The sequence below is a fragment of the Rhea americana genome, unplaced genomic scaffold (genome assembly GCF_003343005.1).
Source record: "Rhea americana isolate MKP2758 unplaced genomic scaffold, rheAme1 scaffold_70, whole genome shotgun sequence".
NCBI classification, from domain to species: Eukaryota; Metazoa; Chordata; class Aves; order Rheiformes; family Rheidae; genus Rhea; species Rhea americana.
In genome coordinates, this window is record NW_028186868.1 from 1,101,215 (window position 1) to 1,121,461 (window position 20,247).

The 20,247-nt window shown below is 38.0% G+C and overlaps 2 protein-coding genes across 5 annotated transcripts in view; one reads left to right on the top strand and one right to left on the bottom strand.

The window, feature by feature from the left end:
• Positions 1-4,481, top strand: part of MTERF2 (mitochondrial transcription termination factor 2) — a 5,437-nt gene extending 956 nt beyond the window's left edge. Inside the window, exons 1-2 of one of the 2 annotated variants that reach the window (XM_085321645.1) lie at positions 1,212-1,959; positions 2,613-4,481. In XM_085321645.1, coding sequence (XP_085177771.1) covers positions 2,624-3,820 — 1,197 coding nt within the window. In that variant the 5' untranslated portion in view covers positions 1,212-1,959; positions 2,613-2,623 and the 3' untranslated portion in view covers positions 3,821-4,481. Of the gene's footprint in view, positions 1-1,211; positions 1,960-2,612 lie in introns of those variants that run through there. The other variant, XM_085321644.1, reaches the window with a different exon arrangement.
• Positions 4,482-7,103: 2,622 nt separating this feature from the next.
• TMEM263 (transmembrane protein 263) overlaps positions 7,104-20,247 on the bottom strand; it is a 15,437-nt gene continuing 2,293 nt past the window's right edge. The window contains exons 2-5 of one of the 3 annotated variants that reach the window (XM_085321638.1): positions 19,065-19,129; positions 15,620-15,731; positions 14,212-14,281; positions 7,104-9,107 (exon numbers count right to left, since the gene is read on the bottom strand). In XM_085321638.1, coding sequence (XP_085177764.1) covers positions 8,821-9,107; positions 14,212-14,275 — 351 coding nt within the window. In that variant the 5' untranslated portion in view covers positions 14,276-14,281; positions 15,620-15,731; positions 19,065-19,129 and the 3' untranslated portion in view covers positions 7,104-8,820. The remainder of the gene's footprint in view (positions 9,108-14,211; positions 14,282-15,619; positions 15,732-19,064; positions 19,130-20,247) is intronic. The other 2 variants (XM_085321639.1, XM_085321640.1) reach the window with 2 other exon arrangements.

Consider the following 20,247-nt stretch of genomic DNA (forward strand, 5'->3'; position numbering starts at 1 on the left):
TTCTGTAGTTCTGTGTACTATAGCAGTAATCCAGCATGAGCTTTAAGAGAATGCTGAACTCTTGGAACAGCTTGTGTCATAATATTATTCTAGGATCTGAGTATTTTGAAAAAAAAATGGATCTTCGACATTGCCATCTACAGTTTCTGAACTGCATTTTAGACACCAAATCATAGCTCTAAATCACTTTTCAGTTTTTACAGGACACCATGACATTAAAATCCATTCATTTTATTTTAATACTTTATAACTAGTTTAGGGTATTAGGAGGGCTCCCGAGTCCCCCAGTCAAATGTGGTTTAGCAAATTAAGTTCTTTCTTTGTAAAATATTTTGTGTTTCTGTATGGAAAATCCTCACTAACRGGAAAAAATAACTAGTTATCAAACATTTTCAGACAACATAAAACTTATTTTAAATGAACTTAACCTAATTTTCATATCAGATCTTGGAAAAGCACRATTTACTGTATCAGAATTCAGCCTCAGTTATTTTAAAAGCTCTATACCTAATAGATAAAAATGACTATATTTTAAGTGACTACATTACTCACAAGGCAATTTGGTTTAATAGCATGCTTACACACTGAAGTAAAAGTCAACAGTTAGTTATTTTTCCAGTTCATGCTTCTTTCTAACTGTCATCTGACATCCCAAACAGTGTTAACAAGACTTCATTTTTTTGCAGCAATTTCTAGCAAAAGCATTAATGAAAAAGGCCCTGACCCTTCAGAGAACTGGATCCATTGAATTCAGTACAACTACTCGTAGTATTGAAACAGGCAGCTGTGTCACTCCCTATGCAGGAGAGGCTTTAGTTTGCAGTCTCTGTGAAGGAGTCATTTTTTTCAAGATATGGACAGTACAGCACAGAAAAAGTCAATGACTTACCTGTGCTTTGGAGTGCTTTCATGGACATTAAAAAAATGCTTATTCTGTGTTTTAGCTTGCTGGACAGCACTTTTCAACTTAGGTTCGTAGAGATAAAATCATTAGCCCTAGGGTTATGACATAAGCAGATTCATTAGGCAATTGTATTTTGCTACAGGTATTTGAAATAATAACTAGAAGATAACCAAGTTACCGATAAACAGTTGTCCGTTAATAACATAAGTTGGCAAACAATAAATTATTTTTCTATCTCCATCTATTAGTTTATTATGTAGTAGCATGACAAGAACCCAGCTTTTAGAAGATAAAACCGTGAGATTAAAAGCAAAGGTGCACTTCCTTAAGCTGAAGTTTTTTGCCATTGGAAAGTATTTAACTTTCCCTAGCACTGATGGAGTCTCCATCACTTCAGTTCTCTAAACAGCCTGTGTGTTTTGTGAAAAGATGTCATATAATTTAAAGAAAATTTGAGGGGTCTCATACAACTGCTCCTGCAACAGCCTTCTAGGCCTGTAATATGCAAGAGACTAGATGATCAAAACAGTCTTTCCTTTTAAAAGAAGTCTTTAATGCTCATGTGGGTATTTTTTGAAGCATGATGTACTTTGGAAGAAGTGAACCAACTGTGTAAATAGAGTTGTCAAATAAAGATATTTTAGGATTTTTTTTTGCTCACTTTCAATTAGAGCAGTTTTAAGTATGATGCTAGCAGCAGCAGTTAGTACAAGCAGTTCAGAGATCAGCAATTCTGTTTCATACTGTTTGCTTCCAAGTTTGCTACAGAAATACCATCCAGGAAGTTAAGGAGATACTTGATGATAGCCTTTTGCGTTTGATCGCTGCTGCTCCTTTGGCCTTCGCAGAGCAGGTGGCACTGTGCGCTCTATTAGTGCTAGCCAGCATTTGGTTATCCACAGCTGTACTGTGGCTGGCTTTGACCTCAGCACAGCCACGCACCTACTGCAGGGGCACAGGAGGATTCCCTGCCTCCTGGCCTTGACTGCTAATGGCAGAAGTTACCTGGAGACGGAAAGAAAGCATCTCTGCAAAGGGCAGATGAAGCAAAATAGGTACTGGAAGAGGCAAGTGAATGCCTGAAGTGAAAGACATTACAGTGTGCTTACTTTCTCCCTGAAAATACCAATCTGCTTATTCAGTCCTAATTAACAAACTGTGCTAGTGAAAAACACATAATGGCTTGGATGATTTTTCCCCTAAATTATGAGAACGATTTCAAAATACAATTAAGCTATAACCTGCTCCTGAAGGAGCAGCAGGGTCTCTGTGACACTGCGTCAGAAGAATTAAGAAAGATGTTTAAGCTTTTTTTAATTAATTCAGTAGAATTAATGTCAAATCGCATTTTTTTTAATGTAAAGCTAATAAGCTATAACCTAATAATAGTCTCAGTCTGCAGGAAATGGCAAACTGGTTCTTGTATGACTGCAAGTATTTATACAGACAATATGCTGCCCCCATTTCAGGTCTGCTGCATCCACATGTTTTTGTTCCAGTGAGGCTTCAACCAGAACATTAACATTTCAAAAATCTTTTTTTTCCCTTTAGCTTGAAAGCTGAATTTTGTCCTAATAACAAAAAACGTTGAGAGTAGGGCTTTTTTATTTAGATCTGAGCTGGCATACAATGCCTCTGAGAACATTAGGAGGTATAATTTGTGCCTTATGTAATATGTTTTCTTATAGTTGTTTTTCTCTGTGTGTAGTGYTGTGTTCCATGATGCTGAGAGGAGTTGCTCACAGTGCAAAAGATGCATTCACACTGCTGTTGGCAAGATCTTGGTACTGTAACCCTGGACTGAATTTTTCATCATTACGGACTGAAGTAACAAACAGAAGCGTTCAACCTCATTCCCATTATACAACTGATAAAACATCAAGAGAGGAAAATAAAAAAGTAATTGAGAACCTCTACAGATTATCAGTTGATATTACGAAAATACGCAGACTAAGGGAATGGGTCCTTTTCCAGGATGTGGCCTATGTTAAAGAAATTGCTAATATCTTACAAGAAATGGGAGCAGATGAGACTACGATAGCCAGTATTTTAGAACGTTGGCCAGAGGCAATTCTTCGTAGCCCTGCAGAGATAAAATCTCAAAGAGCTCTGTGGCAATTAGTATGCCAGAATGAAAAACAGCTGATTAAATTAATAGAGCAATTTCCAGAGTCTTTTTTTACTACTGAGTATCATGAGAATCAGAAAGCAAATATTCTGTTTTTTCAAGAGCTGGGACTTAAGAATAATATAATCACTAGGTTCTTGACTAGCGCACCCAATATTTTTTACAATCCTGTCGAGAAAAACAAACATACAATAAAGACATTACAAAGAAGTTATTTGAGTTTAGGAGGTTCTGATGCAAATATGAAGATTTGGATACTGAAGTTATTGAGCCAGAATCCATTTATTTTATTAAATACTTCTAATGCAGTCCAGGAGAACTTGGAATTTCTCCAGAAGAATGATTTCACTAACCATGAAATTTTACAGCTGTTGTCCAAACTTAAAGGTTTTATTTTTCAGCTTACTCCTACTACTATGCAGGAAAGTATGCTTTTTTCCAAAAGTGTCTTTAAGTGCAGTGATCAAGAATTAAAACAGCTAGTACTGAAATGCCCAGCCCTTCTCTACTATTCTGTTCCAATTTTGGAAGAAAGATTTGAGGGACTATTGAAGGAAGGAATTTCTATAGAGCAGATCAGAGAGACACCAACAGTGCTGGAGTTGACAACAGAGATTGTTCAGTACAGAATTAAAAAACTCTCTGCTTTAGGATATAATATAAAGAGTGGAACTCTAGAAACTTTGAATGGTACTAAGAAAGATTTTGAAGTCAGTTATGGTAAGATACAATCAAAGAAGGAGAGACCAATGTTTAATCCTGTTGCTCCTGTGAACATTGAAGACTAGTTTGAATACTGTATTTTAAATTATGCAAAAGAAAATGATCAAAGAAAAAACAGAGCTCTTGATTCTTTGATAAGAACTGAAACAAAAGTTACCTTAACTAGATCATATTCTTACATTGCACTTTGTCCTGGAATGGGGTTTTATGTGTAACTTGGTTATAAAACTATAGCTTTCTAACACTTTTAAATAATTTCATAGAACCTGACTGTGATGAAAACTGACTTGCTACCATTTACATAAAGACTTGATGCCTCCCCATCAGGGATGACTTCACACATGGGTTTTTTGGTTCTGTTCCATTTCCTTATTTAACTGGCTACTAGTTTTTCTGGATTTTCAGCTCTATCATTGCACAGTCCAATCTATGACATTGATTAGTATAATCTCTGTTTGCAGAAAAGAGAAGAAGGAGAGTTATTTATCCAGTAATGTTCGTCAACCCACTGGTACACTCACTTTTTAAAATTCTCGTAGGGTTCTATTTCTTATCCCAGATCCTGAACTGAAGCTGATTTGACTTCCTGGATGGGAAGACTACCTAGAGCACAGTCTGAGAACAGAGCAGGACATTATTTTTAAGTAGTGACTGCTACAGTGAGGCCCCTTTCTTTTTATCTGCAAACTGTAACACTAATAAATTACAAAGATATTCTCCTTTAAATTTTTGATTCAATTGATTCACTTTGTAAGAAGTTTGGGGGAGGAGTAAATACAATTATTGCAAATGTCTAGTTCTTAATTTCTTCCTTTCTAGATAGGCAAAGAAAAAGTCATGCTTTTATAGCAGGTGTAATAGATACTTTGTGAACCACAGTTGATTAAAAATGACCACTAGATTTGCAAACAGCTGCCACAGTTTCTAAATATATTGGTGAGCTGGCTTCTCAGGTATCACTGGTTACTGTCGACAAGTAAATGCTGGGTTTTTAAATAGTAACTATTGGACTTTTTTTTTTTTTAAATGGGCTATGCATAATGATATAAAATAGCATCATTAAAGATTATCTCAATAGAAGTAGGGTCATCAGTGATTTTATTCCTCAAAAGGAAAATTTACCCTAAGCAACCTATCTATAGACATTCCCTTCTGACAGCGGGAGATATGCCAGTTGCACACACCCACACCCTCTGGGCCCTTCCTCAAGGTCACTTTTGAACAGACATTTTGGCAGCAAGTCCAAGATTGCTTTTCTTAAAGAGAAGCTTTAAATTGCTGAGTAAAGTTGGTATTGGATTACTTACTTAGAGGRTGGCCTGCAAGATGATGATTTTACACAGCCTGCCAAATTATCTGCTGTGAGCTTGGAAAAGACTGGAAACATCTGGTTGGAGCAGTACAAGTATCTCAGCAGCTGAAAGTCTTAAACCCACCAACATGCAGGCAAGTGTAGATGTGGCAGCAGCTCATGGCGGGGGGAGGGGAGGGGAGGGTAAATACTGCCCTTGTAAGAGTATGTGCCACAGCAGCAAGAATTCAAGGAGATGGATCACTAACACTTAAAAAATTAGGCTGTCCAGATTTACTAAGCCATTTTCTTGCTGAACACTTCAACACACACCATCTTTTTGTAAAAGGAAACTGAAGTGGGAACACAGCTGTATTAAAAATTCACAAGAACCAGCCTTTGTCACTTTTTGACCATCCTTCAGTGCTCAGCTACTAAGGAGACCACAATACTTTAATTCAAAAATATCCTTCTTTCAAACACAAAGGGGCATTTCAGCTCTCTGCAGAGACTCATATTACAGCATATAATACTGAACCCCTAAATAGATTGGTGGTTTACCACCAATGAAAAAGAGGTAAAGACATAAGAGGAAGAATTCTCCTTGAAAATTTAATTTCAGCATTTCTACAGGTACCTAATTTTAAAGTTCCTTTCTGATGCAACTTATTTCTTAAAGTACTTCCAGTGGCAATGGAAAAAAAAAAAACAGTAAAGTGACATATTTCTTTAACTGAGTCACAATCTGAATCATCTTAAGCACCTCATTTTCTCTTTTGAATTTTACTGTTTCTCCCTCTCCCTGTTCAAAACAAAAGCATAGACAAGGAGACACCTTTTATATACCAGCAGATCAAAATTCATTCAATATCTCAGCAACCCAAACCCATTTCTTTGTTCTTCCCAGGATTCATTTTTAAAGAAGCATCAGATAAGCCCCTGATTACTGTAACATCGTATTGCTGAAATCCTCATCACAATCTCTTGCTGCTACTCATGCTGAATGTGAACCAAGTTTCTACCGTTTGTCACATACAAATCCACTGACCAGCATTTCTCTCACAAAAGGTGGATTCAGATATACAAGTAGTATTTGTATACATTTCCCCTTTTGAAGTGGGGGCTGTGAAATCTCCAGATTACAACCCCTACTTGGAAGTTTCTCAGACACTGACTAAAATTAATTGATTTTTTGGTTACAAATTCTGCTGGGGACAAAGCAAATTAGTCTTGTCCATAAGGAACTAGCTTCAATCCCTGAAGAGAAAGAAGAAAGAAAAGAGAAATGATATGAASATTTCACCCTTAAGTATTCACTAATCTGCCTTTCTCTATAAATTAAGAAAGGAAGCTTTCAGAAGTCTGAAACAGCAACAATTTAATGTTTCACAAGTGTCAGGACAGAATCAGAACATATTTTTAAAAGAAGCAAGTTTCATATGAGAATGGAAAATATGCAGAATATAGGACAAAGCTCTTCTCTAAAACTAAAACCATATGCCATATTAAAGCATTTCAGTTACAAGATTCAGAGGTAATGACTACAGAATATGTTAAGAACAACACATAATGAAGTGTTGGTAGCTTTTTACAGTTCTAACATTAGGTATCTCAGACCACACTTGTTTTGCTGCAAACTTCATAATAAAAAAATTAGAGAATGTCATAAAAAACGAGGTATGATCTGTTCAATATTTAAGTTTTCAGAAAGTGATTAGGAAGGGTTTGGTTGAATGTCACAAATATCACTATGCTCTGAAATAGCTGACTTTTGTAGTACAGCAGGARCACTCTGTGGATACAGTTACATTGAGAACTGCAGGGAAACAGAGCATACTAAAATATTTGCTGCAGCTAAACTGTTTCTGGTGTCAAAGCTAGCTCATTTCTAYAGCAAACTGATATCTCTAAGCTACACTGTATTCTATATAATTAGCCTTTAACAATAAAAACAGTAAGTCTGCATGTATTGCATAGACTTCTTTTACCTCATTATACACTTTCAGCAGAATGGAACTAAGCATCTGGTGCAACCAACAAAAGAACAGATAATTCCATTTGTTGGGTCTTCTATCCCTGCCACCAACTCACCATGCTTAGAAATATCTGATATTAGTAATTCTTTATGTTCAACAAAGAAAGTTGTTCCAGACTGCATTTAAGGTACCAATGGCTCAGAAAGACTTAAGTGACTACTGTACCATAACTTACAGGTTAATTTCAACAACCATGAATAGGAGTAAGTTTTAGACAAATAATATATTTTGATTTCTTTAATTTCTAAAAAGAAAAAWATATATATATATATCCTTGTACAACCGTAGCCACTGAAAAAGTAAGCTTACATAGTTAACTTTCTGTAGGAACACAAGTTTTTAGAAAATACTGCATACAGAACGTTCACGTGACTCTTCAGTCATCTGTTATGGGCTTCCAAACAAGTTAATTATTTGCAAGGTCAGCACAAAGGTCACAGCTTCTATTTTAAGACAATTTCGAGTTTTTTCTTATAAGTGTGTTTTGCTCCACTCTGCAGAGGACCTACAAATGCTCCCAGACGAGGTATATCAAAGTTTAGAATCTGTCAGTATTACTTGGAAATGTTTTTCATTTATTAAAAAAAGAGTTAAATTTACTCAAAATCAAAATGTAAAGTATGACATATGGATGTAGTGAAAAAATTGTTGCATTTGTTTAAATGAAAAGCTAGAAACAAGAGGCTTCTAGCCAGAGCAAGAAGCTAACCTGACACATCATGAAGTTAAGACAATAACTTTGCTAGTTCTTCAGTGGTTTCCAACTACACAAAGGATTTTCTTTCAAGTTACACAGTTGTCATAATATAGTCCTAGATGACCACAAACATAGCCCAGTTTCAATTAAGCCATCATTTTTTTCTACCGTCTATAAGAAGTTTATTAGAAGCAGCAAGTTTCCACTTGCAGGAGATGGACGTGTATCATTAAATACACCTGACATTAACAATCTTGTTTGCAGTAAAAGTTGACTGAATTTCTGGTATCGGGAGTCAAAGAGAGTCTAAAGCTTGTTCTGTGAATTGTACTGAAACAACAAGACAGTTCATTACACAGCTTCACTTAATACTCTTTTTTCCTCCAATAAGGCATTAACAATTAAATTAGTTTACTCTCTATGGTCCCTTCTACCATATGTTGTCAAGCTTTCTCACCTCCTGCCTCCCACTCCCATTTCCAATTCCTGCATCCCCCCAGKTCTATTTGTTTCTAGTCCACTTGGGCAGAATATACTCACGGATTGTTTACAGGCTGTCTGCAAACATAGTTTCATATGTGAAACTGCTTAGGCACATCCAACAATACCATTACACAGCTCAAGGATCCATAGCAGGAAGATAAGGAAACCACTGAGAACAGTAACTGGCATCTCATATTTATGGTACTGCAGAGATTACCAAATTAAATTTCTGTGTTCACATTTTAGTCCAAAACTGCAAGAGACTTACAGTAAGTGAATATTCAAATATGTATTATCCCTTCAGATATACATAGTCGCTTCTATAGTTATCAAGTGTAACATTTCACCAGATACAAAGCTGGAATCTAGCTTCTAATAAATCTTCATACACCGTGCTAGCCAAGCTTCGCCTGTCCTTTTCAGATGAAATCAAGTTACTTGCACAGCTCTTCAAATGTAGATGTCTAAGACACATGGCTTCTCGTGGTCCAAATCTCAGCAGATTTTAATGCCACTGATGTAATGTTCTGAAGAATCAAGTAGGTCACAGTTTTGTTTTTAGTCAGACTTATCCTTTTTCTTCCCTGTTAAAGGCACTTTACTTGCAACAGCAGATCCTAYAGCTGTAACACCTCCAGCCACAGCAGAAACACCTCCTTTGACTAGCCCCACTCCCACTGAAGGCACAGATGTGACTGCTGTTTTGGTAATTTCCAAGCTCTTCCCTCCAATCCAAGCAACACCCCCAATTGTGGCACCAACAGCTCCTTTTGTTACACTGAAGAGGCCACCAGTCACCCGAGAAAGCATGCCAGGCTGCTGCTGTGGGTGGTCTTTTAATGAACCTGAAGGAGGAAACAACATTTGAGTCAGTCAGTGTTACAGTCAAAGCGTTTTCGGAAAAAGAAATTATGAATAAGTATGTCCTTTCAGCTTAACAACCATTACACACGGTCTATACTTATCCAGCAGGTTACTTTTCCTGGATACTCACGCAACACCATCGTTCCAAAAGAGATAAGACACTTTAGCAAGATTCCTCAATACTGTTTTCTAAAAAACAATCAATACTGAGCCTACAACTCTCAGGCATATAGCTGCAATGCTGTCTTTTAAATGATAAATTCCTGTCCCTATGCATCACCATCTTCCCAGACTCCAAAAAGCCTCATGGCCAAGTCAGCTTCTTTTCTGGACTTTAATAAAGGGGGGAGCCCCTTTTATTAAAAGGGGCACTTCCATCSCCAATATTCAAAATTACCCATGGAGGAAAAATAACCAGCAGCACAACTCCCTAGTGAAGGGCTGGAAAAGGTTTCCCGGAGAAACAGTGACAAAGGTTTGAGCCAAAAGATCGTTAAAAATGAGGAGTTCTTCTCTGAGAGAAACTCTCATTGAGACAAATTATTTCCTTTCCTTAATAATTACTGTTTTGAAGATGTTTTTACAGAGGGCATATACCAAGGGCAGGAAAGAGGAAAAAGGAAATAGGAGAGGTACCATACCAGAGGGAGTCAAATGAAGAGAAGGTGGTTAAAAAAAAAAAAAAGAAGAAGAAGAAGAGGAAAAGAAAAGGAATCAGGCCAGCTCTTCACTGTACTACTTCCTATCTTCMTCATGTACACAAATCTGATTTTCTTCCAAAAAGGCCTTTTCTGTTCTTCAGATGGGGAAGAGAAAAAAGCCTCTCAAATAACTTTCAAGGAAGCTCATTAAGTAAAAGAAGAGGTCCCCAAAAGCATTAACAATATCAAGCAGTTACAACTTCCAACAGAAATTGGCAAGAGAAAGACAGAAAGAACTCTAACCATGGAATTTTTGCATATTACTGCCAGTGTAAATCTCCCCATTTTTCCTTCTTAATGTTATATTTAAATTTCATTTGCACAGTTTCTTACTATGTGTAATATAAGTCAATTGGTATTCTGTATTTATTGTATGATTACATAGCCTCAAAATAATAGGAAATATTAGAGTAATAGGAAGACAACAAGAACTAGCTTGCTTGTCTGCAAACTCAGCACCAGATGGCTGCTCAGCCCTGTAATAATTTCATAATTACTTCACATTTCTAAGTGCAAGCTTCTAAAAGATAAGGCTACACATGTACCTTCCCTCTAAGGGGAGCTGACACTACAACTTCACACCCCCCTACTACATAAATATCATCTTGTCTCTAAAGAAGATACAGGACTTTTAAAGCAGATTGTTTTGTTTCAACATTGTATTAGCATTATATTGAAGCACACATTAATCTACTGCACCTGTAAGCTACCTTAGCCCTTACATACTTGTCTGTAAGATATTTTCGAGCCAGTCTTCCATAATAATGGTATAAACATAGGCAAATGTCCAGTTCCTGCCTTGTCAATTCCTCACCAACTCCAAATACAAAGTTCTAGTTATAACTTAAAAAAAAAAAAAAAAANACGTAATACATTGGATTTAATAGATGCCTTTCCCTTGCTTAGGGAAAACAACAGGAAGACAAAGAAAAGAGCAAGTGAGCCATGGTGGGCAGAGCTAGGGAAAAAGCAAACACAAAATTAAGAGGTGAGGGAGTCAAAAGGCAAAAAGAACACACTGGAAAAGGGACACAACAACCACAAAAAAATCTAGAGGCAGAAAGGAAAAAGCACTTATCGATGCCTCAGAGACCATCTCCAACCCGTTGGTAYACTCTGCGCAGCAACTCAGCAGACTCAGCAGAACAGGACCTTCAACAGGGCCCTGCGGCCGACAACCCGCATGGAGAAGACAGTTCTGAAGAGTCAGTTTCCAGGATGTGGACACTCAGGTACCTCAGGATGAAACTAAAAATGAACCACTTCTCACACACATCCAATGAGTTTGCGGTAATGCCAGACCTGACCCAGGACTAAGTATTCATTACAGGGAAAAAAAAAAAAAAAATCAGAGTTCCTGTGTGTGTGCTTGGAATGATTCAAACAAAAAGAGGCAATCTCAAAGAGTATATTCCTTAGATATTTTGTAGGAAAAAAAATAGCCATATAGAAGGAGAGGAACAGTGCAGGTCAACAGAGCAGAAAATATTAAAATACTTCCAGCTTACACTAGTCTCCTTTAAGATAAGAAATCAATTTCTTAAGAAAAAGAGTTGTGAAAACGAGGAGGAAAAGCCACAGCCTTTCACCTAAAGTCAAATAATATCCTTGTTAGTTCATTTCAAATCAGTGATCTTCAACCTTAAGAACTCCAGCAAAGAGGCATCTCCAACTCAGGCATATAGAGATCATAATTTCTATTTACATACTAAAAGCCTTTAAAGAGTTGCATTCTGAAAGAGGTATTTATAGAGCCTGGTGTAAATCCTTACTGTTTAGAAAGGGTTCCTATGACTAGAGCTATATACCTCATAAAAAATTCATTTAGCTAATGCTTCACTTGTACCTAACTGAATCAATATGATCAGGTTGAATGGGAAGAACATTTTACCATACTGAATTTTAACAGCAGATTTCAGCAATTCAAAAASAAAGGAGCCATCACAATGAGCTTAAAATAAATAAATCAATCACGAGAGAAAAAAGACAAAAACAATCTTGGCGTGCTTTTCCTTGCATTACTTAAGATTGCCGATCCCTTGACAAAGCCTACTACATTTCACAAGCATGAATACCGAATATGACTGAGAGTATTAATAACTGCATACTTCTAGTGATGGTTGCCGCGTTCCCATTTCATTCCTATTTGTGTTGTTCATCAGATCTAGTAAATGCCTGCAGCTGCAAAGAGTTTTTTTTACTGCTGACTGATTTCTATTCTAGGATATGCATTACTTGTTTCCTTGTTTCTAATGAGTATGAGAAAGAAGATTTTAAAAAGTTCCTAAATTCAGGGAGAAAACGACAAGTTCCCTGTTCAAGGGGTTGGCTCCCTCCACCATACTACTTTACAGCCAGCTTCCTGCTGAAAAAAGTCTGGCAGTGAACAACAATATGAATGAATGTAAGCTGCAAAGGTTGGTGCTGCTTGCAAAGTAGAAAATAGAACATGTATAGTATTACTTGCAGCAAGCACACGGAAGAATACAGAAACTTCTTCCCTACATATAATTCCTTAAAGCTGTCAGGCACCTAACTTGTCAAGCGTCATTCGGACAACTTGGAACTATTTGTATCTTTAGAAAATACAGTGAATTTGTTCTGGAATCAAGTCTTTCCCGTAAGATTTTTTTTTTGGCAGCCTGTTCAGAGAGCCGACCTTCCTGCCAAGACTGAACTGGTAAGCTTCCATCCTTATTCAGCCTTCATTTTACAGTAGTAGAAGTGTATCACATATAAAGGCCTTGTACACTATTTAAAACAGGTACATTCTTCACAGGTATTACAACATTTAAACTAAACATATAAGGCCCTAAAAGTGCACATGAAACAAAAGGAAAAGAAAAACACCTTCAAGAAGGGTCTTTCCTTTAAGTCGAACTCTGTTTCACTTCATTCCATCTTCTAACTGCATCAACTCCCTCCAGCTATTTAGACTATAAACTCAAATTCGTTACTATCCTGTTCAAAGATGATACTATGCAGAAGAAACTCTCTACTATCTAGAGACAATCATCCTCTGCAGTTAGAATCTGGATAATYTATTCAATTTGCACTAAACGGAAGCTAAAAACATCCTTGAAGCAGATAGACCTGGGCAAGTCCAATTTAATTTACCAGTCAGATCACATTTCAAGCTCTATATGTGGTGCTGACCACATTTAAACTCAATGCAAACTTTAACAAACAAAAAAAGTCTCAAAAACTAGAAACTTGGGAATAATGCCTTACGGCATGATTTCTAACCTCGCATTTGTTTTTAGAAACTTCTGATGTTTCTTGACAACTCCATAGGTGCTTAAAACAATTTTGTCATAACACCATCATATTGTCTCATGTTCAAGTACAATAGAGCTTAAGCACCGCTGTTCAAAAAAAAGTCTGTTCCTTCCCTTTACCTCATCTTCTCGTATTGTATTTCCTGTCTTATAGTTGTTAAGACTAGAATAAGTTATCTCACTTGAACCCATCCCATTACCATTAACAGCCACTACTCTGTCATTTAAGGCCCAAGGCGAAGTATACTGCTCAGTTATGCAAGGTATAAAAGCCAAATGGGGAGGAGGGGGAAAAAAAMCCCACCACCCTGCACATAAATAGAGCTTTAAAGTAACATTATAATTTGAAGAGTAACTGAGTGAGAGGAATTGGGATTCATTGACCTCTGTATCTAACCCATTCAGTCTTAAAGCAACAGAAGATGTCAAAATACTGATAACCCATGTGCCCAAAAATGATTTTTGATCTAGTATGCTTCCAGCTACGTCATGCAAACAGGACTCTTCACAACCCTGCTGCTTCACAGCCCAGAAGGGAATATAGCTGATTTGCAACTATATTTCCTCTTCAGAGCTAATTAATTAGCAATTTATGATTCATTTGGCTCAGAGGATCAAGATGTTAAATCAAGCATTTTTTCTTTTTTTCAAAATCATGAGATTAACAGTTAGAATCACAGCTGATTTTATGAAAAAGGGACTCAACAGGCATTAAAAAAAAAACCCACACCCTATAGACTCAGCACAGTATCCAAATCATATATGAGATGCAAAGAGCCCAGTTTGAACCGCAGAAATAAACACCTATCAGACCAAATTCATATCCCTGGAAACTACGTCTAYAGTTTGGTTTTCACCATCTGCCCCCGGGCTTATAATTTATCAAGAGAGCTGTTTACTAAGTTACAGTCAACGGATTTATATCAGGGTAATACTAAAGGGAACGAGAATCCAAACTCATCCCATTTCATTCCAGGGCTGGTTTGTTTTCTGCTACTTAACCAAAAGCTTGAAGTGTTTTAGCCTGTAGATCCATTTTTGAAGAGTTAACCGAACTTTTAATGAATTCTATAAGCTAACTTGATACTATGAAAACTAACACATACCTTCTGGTGGTTCATCATGGAGGTATGACGGGACTTCCTGCTGATTTCTGTCCATTTGATTCATTATTGCCTAAAAGAGAAATTCACATATGCTGTTTATCTTTTCTGGCAAAGTGTAACTGTAATCTTTAAATCTAAAATTCATGTAGTTTAACATTCCATAAGGAAGAAACTTGTTTTTTGTTACTAGGTAAGCCAGGAGCTACTAACCATTTAGTGCTCTTTTTACTATCAGACTGCGCTTTTTACATTTTTCAAACTTTTTCAATACTTGAAAAAGAAACTTTSAACAGGTCAGTAGGCTTAGTGCAAATTGTCACTTGTCCCTCACCAAGTACCTTTCAAACCTACGAGGTGATCAAGAAGAAAAATGGTATGAAAGCAAAACAGCCGCTGCCATACCACAGCTTCCATTTACATAATAAAAACAAGAGGTTGGTGATTGTAAAGGAGGTGGATGCTACAGAAACAGCAGCAGCCTATCTGCAGGACTTGATATGACCTAGCAAGTAGCAGTTTGGGGAAGAAAACAAAAAGCCAAAACAAGAAACAATCCTGCTAGTAGGATTTGAATAAATGGTAGCAGAATTTGAATAAATGTCATGAAAACAAGACTGAGCAAATGTAATGAAAACACTCCAGTTATCTTGTAATAGTACTGCATACACAATCTGGTGACAGCAGCAAAAGCAGACTGTTTCAACTATGCACTGACTTTCCAGTGGAAACATTTCAGGCAGAGAAAATTTCCTTATGCCAAGTAAAGCTGTTTCCTCGAGCAGCAGTCCCTAGCAGAGGGGSGAAGCTCAGGAGGAAGCTCAAATCAGCAGCTCTGCTCACTGCATTTTCCCTTCCGTGGGGGGAAAAAAGTAAGGACTACTCCAGATTTCCCTCCTGCTTTCCCCCGCCACCAAAATGTGCTTCAGTACTGGGTCCTGCCTCCTCCCTGAAGCCCTCTTGCTAATCCTGCTCTCTCCCCTCTGAAAAAGGAGTTGCATTATACCCTTCAGCCTCCCGCTATCTCCCTGCGTGGCCAGTGAGCCACTAGTTCCCTTCTCCCTGCACGTATACGCATGCTTTTACAATCATCAAATTTCTTCCAGGAGTCACTGACCACCACAAAAGAATTCCAGTCTCTTTTGCCTGTTCCCAAGTCCCTCTGGACCTCCTTGCCATTTGGGTGAGAAAGCAGGAATCTGAAGGAGGGATGAGGAGGCAGACACAGAACTTAAGGGTGGGAAGATTCACCTAGAAAGCAATAGCTAAAGCCCTACTAGTACAGTCACGATGACAAAACATCACAGTGAGAACTAGCTCTTTGTATCAGAACAGAGCCTGAACCGAATATTAAGAAGTCTTCACAGTCAGCACGGAGGGTATCAGCTCATGACTCAGMACACATACATACCTTTACAAGAAAGCTGAACAGGAAGGCAAGCAAGAAAAAAAAATCCACCACCAGTAGGGCTGGTTTGATGGGAATGCCAAACAAGCTTCCTTCGRAAGTCAGAAATCTAAACCTGGAAGCCAAAAAACACGAAAGAGAATTATAGTGCATCAACAGGGAAGACCAAAGACATGAAGGCTAAGCAGCAATTCRTGTGAGGGAGAAGAGGGAGTTAAATAATTCCTTATTCCTTTATTTAATCATAAAGATACTARGAAAGGACTGAATTCATGTTCTAAGTGATTTCTTTGCATCAGTTTCCATTATTAATTATGTGAATTGGAAGAAATACACAGATTTCATCTTCACTGTGAGAAGATACATGTATGTTGTTATGGGTTTTCCCTAAGACAGAAAAAAAGAAAAAGCACTATGAGAATCAGTAGTGTTTCCTCCCATACTAAGGCAGATGCTGAAGCCAACTGACAAAGATCTGACAATACTTTATCAAAACATCTGCATGAACTAAAGTARCTGTATTGCTAATTAACATGTGGCCATATTGCTAGTTAAGATGATTACTGTATTAGAAATTCGGAAGGAAATCACAGCCTAAAAGCCTCACTTCAACAAGGAAAACAACTGAAATAATTTTAAAGTAGACTTAAGGAAGATCCAAATGAATTGGGACAGAGATAAATTTCTATAAAGAACTACCTCTCCAATCTCTTTGAATCCTCTGCATGTAACACTCAAAAGAAAATCCAGCTCTAAACTGCTTATTTGAACTTCCAGAAAGTTTCTGTCAACAATTCCTCACCAGAGACTTGGGAAAAAAATACTTAAGCTTATTAGGAAAGGTAAAATACTGCCAGGTGTTATGAATAAATTTTGAAGGCAGTCAGACTAAATTAATTATGTGGAAGAATACAAGAAAGCAGTGCATCCAACAGCAAGCACGGAGATAAGGCTGGCTGATCTATAGCATGGAAAAAATGGCTTGGAAACTCTCCATAATCTAGGTTAGACCATCATCAGGTTTACTCAAAGTTCCCTGCGAAGCTAAACAAGCAAAGCTACGTATTTGCAGGTAAGTTTCATAGTAGAGTTTCTAGAACAGGGGCAAAGCATTAAAATATAATAATAATTAAAAAAAATTTGTCACTGTTTTTATGTTGAGCTGCAAAGTTAGGCATTCCTCTCTACTACCTCCCCCAAAACAGCAAGTACGTAATTCTTGACCATAAGAAGCACACAAAAATATTATGCAATGCACCACTTAACATGCAATGATCCAACACAATTATAAGCCCTTTTAAACCAGAGAAATGCTCCACCTTCCCTCGCACAACTACACGGACTAAAACGGCTTATCGTTCACAGCGCAGGTGCTGCTGCTGACCTGCTGCACCAGCCCCCACAAGCCAGTGGCCTGCTATATGGGCCTGAGAAAAATAGCGAAGGAAAACCAACTCATTCTTGGCAAGACTGAGTTTACTCTGAAAAGGACTGCAACTCCACAGAAGAGAGCTTTCAGGCGTCTGCAGATCAGAAAGCTGAGCCAYGTGTGGCTCTAGCGGTGACTGGAAGAACTCCACGGATGCTGCAAGATGTACCCAGCAAGCTTATTTAGTTTTCACTCGCTGCTCTCCTGCTACATTGGCACACAGGAAAATTACAGGAGAACCACATCCCTATCAGAAAAGGCTCCCAGTTGGACCCGAACAGAACTTGGCACAGAGCAGAGCTAGCAAAGCCTTGGCACATGATTCAAGTCTTCATTTTTCCACAGATATTCTCCAGTGAGTTACAGAGCCAAGTCCTCGATCCAACAAAAGACTTAAGCAACRAATTTTAAGACACTGGGGTTAAACCCTAAGCTATGGGGCCTTGTATCCAATTCAACGTGTCAGAAGACTTAAGAGCCTCTGAAAAGCGATCTGAAATCCTGTGTGCTGAACATGGTGTAACATAACTGGTGAACAGGAAACATTAAACACAGGAGCATGTCTTAAAGCTGACTCTCTTCCAGAGATTTAAGGTGGGTATTTTTATTTACTGAAGATCAAAGGACTGGAATAACTTTGGGAAGACCCAAAAGAGCGCAYAACTCTCAGCTAATGCCTAAAGCACTAATCTGGATGCACAAGACCAATACTTCTGAGGGAGAGAATTAAGTCACTCAGATATAGTRCTGATTAAAGCTCCTTGGAAACTGCAGATCCAACATCCAAATATTCCATGAAAATATTGTATACTGACAGAACTGCAATCAAAGTCCAGCCAATTCAATTTTCTGCCTGCTGTTCTACTCACCTCCTCACAAGTCCATCCAGAAATCTCAGCTTCTAAATMTCTACCTCCACAGTAGGCTGAGTTGCTAGAGTTATTTGAACTATTTCAGCAGCTTTGGGAAACATTTTTGAACAGGCTGAATAGAGAGACCTWTTTAAATTTTTGCTCCATCATGAAAAGGAGACTAGTTTAAAATTTCAGAATTCCTTGCAGAATGAGAGTGTTGATTTCTAGCATCAATCTGCAAAGATAAGAATTGCTTTATGCCACAAACATATAAATGTTATAACRTATGTATTAACATTTGTTATAAAAAAAAAAAAACTGACGGGCATGAGAAAAACATTGACTTCCCAAACAATTCAGGAATAATAATTTTTTCTAAGCATGAATACAAAGGAGTCTAATATTACAGACTTCTAACATCTTAAGATCTTTCAAATGAAATTAAACAGTCCTCAGCTGAGACATGAAAGATCACATTTCAAAAATGTCTCTAGTTGGTTCTAGTTTGGGTGATATTACATCCAGCTAGAACTGCAGAAGTACTTTGGGTCGGATGAACATAGCCTGCACTTCTTGTTCCAAAAGACTGCTCAGTATTGCTGCTGCTTTTTCGGAGGCAACTATCTGAAGTAAAAGGATTTAAGTGGCTGGAGATTTAGATTATATTTTAATAGAAGAATACACCCCCAAGCTTACAAATTCCTGAAACTATGTGCAAGCTTGGCATTTTGATCCTGTGATGCTGAACGGACGAAACCTTACATCACRAGAAAGTGGCTCCTGCTTCTTTGACTATTGACTAGGTGTTGATCCACACTTAGAAAGGTACTAGTCATTCAAGAGATAAATGATAACTTATCTTTTTAATTTAAAAGTATAAAACGTATTACCCTTCAGAGTAAAAAGATTAAGAGAATGAAGTCAGACTTTTGACTGGTTTTCATATTGTAAAAGTATGAAAGAAAGGGAAATTTCAGACAAAGAACTGAAAGCAAATTTCACACAGGTGTAAAGACAGAAGTGGTTTAGAAGATTTTTAATTCAAGAGTTACGATAACATTAACACCATTATGGGACCCTGAATGAAAGTGCTAGGAAATTCTAATTTAGTGATGCAACTACACACACATTCAACACTGAAGCTGATTTTAAAAAAAATTCTCACCAAGTGTATTCCTTTATGAAGGAGATGTCTGTTTAGCTGTTTCCACAAAGATATTCTGCACACACCTATGAGAATAGTAGTATGTTTAATGACATCTTATGGAACAGTGCTACTGTCACATTCCACATATTTATGGTTCCCACCATACGCACACACGCTTCTCACACTTTATAATAAACACAGCAGTAGGCTGAGCACAGACTTCAGGAGTTTGCACGGCTTGTCTAATACATTGATCCTTTCCGGGTTCTTGAGCAACGCAGACAATTTCTACGTGATCCATACACTGTCACGAGGATTACTGCAGAGTTTGGTAATCCGGCAATGTCAACATGCAACCTCTCCCTAATGATTGYTATAAAATTTTAGTCTTCCATTAAGAAGAACATTAGAGGGGTGCGCTCAACTTCCCAAACTTTGGATGATGCTCGTGATGTCTTTCTGGCTTTACAGACAAAAAGCCCTACTGTTTCAGCACAGCAAACCTGGCCCAAGCGGCAGCCAGTAAAAACTGGTTTGTTTCAACGCCACTACTCAAATATTTGTGGGCAGCAGTGAAACTACCCAAGGATGAGGCCAATTTCCCTTGGCAGCCTAACACRGCTCCAGCAGCTGCAGCAGCAGACAGCGCCGGGACTATTCACCTGACAGAGCTGCAGACAAGCAAGTACCTCCTCTTAGTCCACCACGGAAAAGACCATCTTACCGCTGCCCACCTACTACGCAGTCAGAAAGCTTTGCTACAGAGGTCCGGGGRAAGCACCGCGAGCCCAGCCACACGCACGTCTCCCCTTCTCCTCCTCCTGCAGCCACAGGAGGCTTCAAAACGAACCCGACGGCTTTCGCATGTACGTGCAAAAGYATCATCCCTACAACAAACTTTAAGACAGACATTTTGGAAAGATTAACAGCACTCTACTCTCCCAATGAAACTGCAAAAGCAAGCATGGAGACAAAAAGGCAATTCTGCCTGCGACTTCTCTTCGGGGCACTGCTTCAAGGTGCACATTAGCTAACTGCAAATTATCCTCCTTTACGCCTTGGATTAGTGCTTGTAACACGTTACGTACCCAAGCGCTAAGTGTTGTTAGCTCTGGCAGATGTAGGCCCCTAAGCACAACCTTGATGGAAAGGTGTTTTTCAGTTACTGAATGCTAAGGAGACAGCTTACTGAGTTTCTGAA